Genomic DNA, 6,048 nt, shown 5'->3' on the forward strand with positions numbered 1-6,048 from the left:
TCTGTGAATAGAATGAAAGGCATGAACATAGAAGAGATTATCCAGGAGGAGCACAGAGAGTGAGGAGAAAAGAGAGTCCAGAACTGAGTCCTGAGAAAATCCTGGGAGAGGAGCATGAGCCTTGAAGAAGGCAAAAAAAGGGAACATCCAGAAAGGTGGGAGGAGAACCAGGACATGTCACATCTCTGAAGCCTCAAGAGAGCTTGTTTTCCTGCATCTTCTCCAACTCTGAACATTAAAGATCTTTTTAAGTTTTGACAAACAGATCAATTAAGAAAAATCATCTCTAAATAGATATCAAGTTTAATTGGCAAATCTTTGGTAAGTAATGAGATTAAGCATCTCTGCTAATTCATTGGCCATTTATATTTATTTTGTAAATTTGCTAGTGCAGGCTTTTTGTACATTCTTTTGAATATTCATATTTTTCTATAGATCTGTAGGAACTCATTATACATCATGGTTTTTAACTCTTTGCTTCCACATTCTCAAATATTTTCCTCCAATTTACCCTTTGTTTGGATGTTATGGTGGTTAAGTTTGTGTGTCAACTTGGCTAGGCCTGGTTGAGTGGCTGGGCAGCTGGATATAGTATTTCCCATGATGAGACTGGTAATCAACTCCATGGTGGAATCCACTGTGAGCAGCTGAGTAGCTGCCTTTGGGATGTGCTCTGCTTCCCGTACGTAAGAAACAGCTTTGGGAATGGTCTTTAGCTTATCACATGCTTGAACCCTGGATGTAGCCGTGTCATTGTTCAGCAGCCTGCCATGCTCTGCCAACCTTCGGACTTCCAATGGACTAGAATTAATGGCCTGCTGTGTGGTTTGGTAACATTGGGACTGTGCCATTTTATTTGTTGACCTTGGGCTTGTCAGCCTCAGCAGCCAGTAGCTGCCTGAGTGAAGAGATGCCTCTAGCTTCACTGGGCCAGGAGTAAGAGGCAGAGCTGAAGCCCAAGGTTGAGGGGCTTTCACACAGCCCCTAGAGTCTGGCACTTTGAACTCAGACTTCTAGCCTCCAAACTGTAAGAGAATAAAGTCTGTTTGTTAAGGCCATCTCATTTGTGGTAGATTCCTGTCAGAGCGACACTAGGTAACCAGAACAGATGTCTTTCTCCATTCAGTGTTTTTGAACTTTTTTGGAGTCAAATTTGTTGACTTTTTCTTCTGGCTTTGATCTCAAGCTAGAAGAGGCTGTTCCTTCTCATGGATCATAAAGTGTTCTTTATTTTCTTAGAACATTTAATCTCCTTTTTGTATTTTAAACCTTTCTCCATCTAAAATCTACTTTTGAGTATGATGAGAAGTAAGGATTTTTTTTTTCTAAATGGTGAGCTAGTAGTTTTAGTACCATTTATTTAATAATATACCCTTCTACTTCCCCTTTGCTCTATACTAAATTCCATATGCATTAGTCTAATACTGGACTACCTGTTTGTTCTTTAGATCTATCTGTATATTCTTATACCTGGACCAGGCTGTTTTAATTCCTATAGCTTTATAATATGCTTTGGCATTTGATAAGACAACTCTGTACTACTAATCAGGAAAGAAATCAGAGGTGTGCATATGTATGGATGTGTACATATGTGTGTTTGTTCTTACATGTAGAGGATCAATGGGGAAATGTGTGTGTGTGCTGTACATGTGTAACAGTATGTGTATGTTCTTACACATGAAAGGTTAATGGTGAAGTGCCTATGGATGACTAGAACTTGTTTGGGAGTTCCAAAGAAGTTGGAGTCAGTGTCTGGAACAGAGTTCTGGGGAAGTTTGGAAAAAATAAAAGGAGAAGTAGAGACCATATGGTTCTGAAGGGTAGTTGGTGTCCCCCATTAGGAGGCCTGTAGATTGGGGCAAGTAGAGACGAAAGCTGGTGGCATGGGCTAAGCTCTGTTATTTTCAGACACTAGCACCAACTGCATTTCCAGGCCTACTAGGCCTGGAAACTTTCCACACCTCCTAGGAAGTTTACTGGCAGTGCCAAGGTAAGCCATTCACCTCTCAGGGCAGACTTCAGTCTTGAGTGCAGCATCTGTAGTTGTTTTAGGATTTATTATCCCCCTGGTGAAAAATCATTTGCCATATTACTTATCTTTCATTGGCCAATAGCTTTCAAATAAAGCAAGTCTTATAACTCAGCAAGGTACCACCCCTGTCAGTTTGTTGAACTGTGGTGGGCTTGCATATTGCTGTGATGCTGGAAGCTAAGCCACCAGTATTTCAAATGCCATGAGGATTGCTCATTGTGGACAAGTTTCAGCAGAGCCCTTAGACAAAGACAAACTAGGAAGAAAGGCTTGGCAATCTACTTCCAAAAATTACCCAATGAAAACTTTATGGATCACAGCAGAATATTGTCTAACTTGCTCTGGACATCAGGAGGGACAGATCATTGGAGGAGGACATTATGTTTGGTGAAGTAGAGAGCCAATGAAGGCAAAGTAGACCCTGGGTGAGATAGACTGGCACAGTGGCTGCAACAATGGACTCAAACATGCTAGCAATTGTGAGGATGATGTAGGAATGGGCAGTCTCCATCCTGCTGTACATAAGGATGCCATGAGTCAGAGTCAACTTAACTGCAGCTAACAACAACAATTTGGCAAGCATTCACTGCATGTCTGACACCCCCAGTGAAGACTTTGTAGCACACACAGGACTGGGTTGGGCCAACCTCTCTTGGCTCAGAGGCATTCTTCTCCTAAGGCCCTCTGAGGGTAGGCAGATTGGCCCATGCCTGTGCAGGTTGTCTCTACAGGAGAGAACTGGTGGGCCCAAGATACAGCCCTGGCTCAGCTCTGCATACTGACATTCAGAGGCCTCATGAAGGGAGAAACCCAATTAGCCCTCTTGCTAGGATCATCCAAAGGGTCCTTGGGGTCAAAGGCCAGGGGGTAGCCTGCAGCTTCATTAAAACAGACTCCTGGGACATTTGAATGGCTGCTGCCCCACACTGCATTTTTGTCATTTTTCCTACGTGGCTTCTTCCAGACTGTGCTTGTCCTGGGTTTTGACCTGGCCACATCTGTATAAAATGGGATAGGGGAGCTTTGCTCTCAATATCTAGTGAAAATGTCCCTGGGGATGGCCAAGGTGTTTTTGCAATAATACATGAGAAAGAATTCTTGGCTTTACTTTTAGCTCCTGGCCCCCAGGTTTGGCCTGTCTACTCACTCCCCAATATTACAGGTGTTTACTTGCCTCCACCCTACCTGCGAGGAGAGATGGGGCTGTTCCCTGGCACAAGGCCCTCTCGCTGCGGGCCCCAAGGGGCCATGAGCGCCCATGTCTCATCCAGTGTGGCTGGTCGCTGCCCCGCCCGTCCCCACTTACTCTCACTTGGGGTTGGGGTGTCCGTGGAGGGAACAGGAGATCAAAAGTTTCTTTCTTGGCCCTGACATGGACGAAAGAAGGAAGCGAACAGTGGTCTTCCACCTAAGCAGCAATCTGAAGTCTCCCTTTCCATTTAGGTGATGGTGGAGGAAACTAGAAGAGGGTTAATCACGTGCTATTTGGCCTGGACCCGGAAGGAGGTAGTGGACCCCTTGGAGCTGGCAAGGATGATCTCTCAAAACTAGGCGCTGACGCCCTCTGTTCCGCTTCCACGGAGGGCTAGGGGTGAAGGAAGGAGAAACTAGAAGAGGGAAAGTGAAGAAATAGGTAGGTGGCCCTGACACCGACGAGGGGGCGGTCCCGGGCCCAGCTGCACCGCCCTCGCCCCGCCCGGTCCCGCCCAGCCCAGCCACCCTCGAGCCTCTGCTGACGCCTCCTGCGCGCTGGCCGCCGGCTGCCACTGCGGCAGAACCACTGCCTTCCCTGATCCGACGCGCACAGGTAAGAGCAGGGGACTCTGCACCGAGCCGCCAAGAAAAGAGCGAGAGTCTGAGCAAGGCTGAGGGTTGGGAGGGAAGAAAACGGGGTCGCATTCCCATAGATGGCCAAAAAACGAGAGCCCTAAATCCTCCAGCGGCGGAAGGTGGTCCCTGCCTTGCTCGGGATGGGAGGACCCGGCTTTACCCAGCATTTCTATGGGCTGGCGCTTAGATGTCTTTGACTGTGAGAACGCAGTCCGGAATGAGGCCCCCCAGATCTCGGGTGCACTGAACGCTAGGAGCCCGATTCCCCCTTGCAATATATTTGCAGCCAGCAGCTAAGGATACCCGCTCCTGGGCCTTTAAAGGGCCCTCCAGGCTTGCGGGGTACACAGAAACCTCCCTTGCTGGTGTGCTGGGAGGAAAAGCCTTGCTTCAGCCTCCTGGATGTTAATAACAAAAGGAAGATTTGTTCTACCCCTGGATGGTATGTAGAGGTGAGGGAAAACCTGCTGAAAATAGGATTATTTTTTGAAATTTTTCTCAGTTTAAAGTTTCAGAAACGTTTTCTTCTTCCCCTCCTTGTGTTCAGGGAGGAGACACTAGAATTATGCCCTAGCTTCAGGTATTATCTTGGAAGTTGTAGGTTTGGGCTCATTTGGCATCTGATGAGGTTGTGATGTAGACGGAATAGAGTGGGTTGGTGTTTTAACATGTGCAAGTTTTTTGAACTTCTTAAATCAGAGGCCATTGGACAAAATGTCATTTTTTGTTCCCCCACCAGGAGCTGGCAGAAAAGATGTTCACTGTGCTGACCCGCCAACCATGTGAGCAAACAGGTTAGTATCTCTGTGCAGGCAGCAGTCAGGGTTTTGACAAGTCACATGAGAGTTCCAGCTCAGCCCACAGTTTTTCATGCATGTCCCCTGCAAATGAGTGTTTTAATTAATCTCAATTGTTTGACACTCAGTTACTCGCCAAGATTTCACTACTAGCATTCCTCAGATAAAAGTAATGCTTTTCTTCTAAGTCACAAAAACAAGGACTAACAAGCATGTTTCGCTTAAATGGTTTTTCCGGTTTGTATAATCCATTAATTTGGCCATTGTGGTTTCACTTACATAGCTGTGTGTAAGGTTTGCTTGAGAATATTGTTGATCTTGTGATGAATTATAAGGAACTTGGATCTTTCCTGTGTTTCCATTCAAGTATTGTTGCTGGCACATTGTCTACAGTGGCCTTCTTCCCCCTCCCCATATGGGCCAGTGGTCAGCACTGTTATCACATAAATTAGTAGGGGCAATTTATAAGAATGCAGGCACAATCCCCAGGGGCTGGCTCTCAGCCCAACAGTTAACAAGACTTAAGTGTAGATCACTCCCCAGGGTGACGCACCCACATACCCTATGGTAATACATCCCTTAGAGCAATAAACTACAGGAAACCAGAGGACCAACATTCAGATTGAGGAAATGCAGGACAAACAGGAGTGCATAAATATGAGGAGCACAGGGGGAGGGTTACAGGGTAGGGAGGGGAGAAGACTGGGTTAATGCTGGACATGGTGAATGGGGAATGAAACTAAATGTACACTTAACGTTGAATGTAAAACAAGCTCTTAAAAAAAAAAAAAAAGAATGCAGGCACATGTGCAGAATTCACACACACACACACACCCCACACACATACCTGCCTCTGGACGAAGGCTCTGGCCTCTCCACTTTCAGGTAAGCACCTTGTAATTACAGTGTTTGTGTAGCTCTAATGGCAGCACAGCTCTGAACTGCCTTCTCTACATGAATGGAGGCTGCTCTGGTCCACTTGCTTTGTAATAACCTTTTCTGCTAGGGAAGGGTTTGCTTAAGGTAATCATAGCTTTTAACATGAAAACTGCTGAAGCACTGAGGATTTAGGAGGCCAGGCACGTGGCTGTGGTCAGGAGACTGCTTACACACCATTTCCCTCCTGTGTTCTTTAGTTGTGCCCCTAAATTGGCTATGCCTGTCTTCCAAAAGGATATGTTTTTAGGATAAAAAATCCACTGTCATCAAGTCAATGCCAACTCATAACAACCCTATAGGAAAAAGTAAAAACCCCAATAGAGTTTCTAACGCTATATAAATCTTTAGAAAAACAGATTGCCACATCTTTCTCTCACAGAAGGACTGGTGGGTTCAAAAGTACTGACCTTTTGATTAGCAGCTGAATGCTTTAATCACTGTGCCATAAAG

General features: G+C 45.8%; 1 protein-coding gene across 1 annotated transcript in view; it reads left to right on the forward strand.

Annotated features, from left to right (window-relative positions):
• Positions 1-4,616: 4,616 nt before the first annotated feature.
• The window catches only part of ENTPD3 (ectonucleoside triphosphate diphosphohydrolase 3), a 58,856-nt gene continuing 57,424 nt past the window's right edge, over positions 4,617-6,048 (forward strand). Inside the window, exon 1 of the mRNA XM_007945739.2 lies at positions 4,617-4,656. Coding sequence (XP_007943930.1) covers positions 4,617-4,656 — 40 coding nt within the window. The remainder of the gene's footprint in view (positions 4,657-6,048) is intronic.

The sequence above is a fragment of the Orycteropus afer genome, unplaced genomic scaffold, assembly GCF_000298275.1.
Source record: "Orycteropus afer afer isolate SDZICR_OR568_19922 unplaced genomic scaffold, OryAfe1.0 scaffold00142, whole genome shotgun sequence".
Classification (NCBI taxonomy): Eukaryota; Metazoa; Chordata; class Mammalia; order Tubulidentata; family Orycteropodidae; genus Orycteropus; species Orycteropus afer.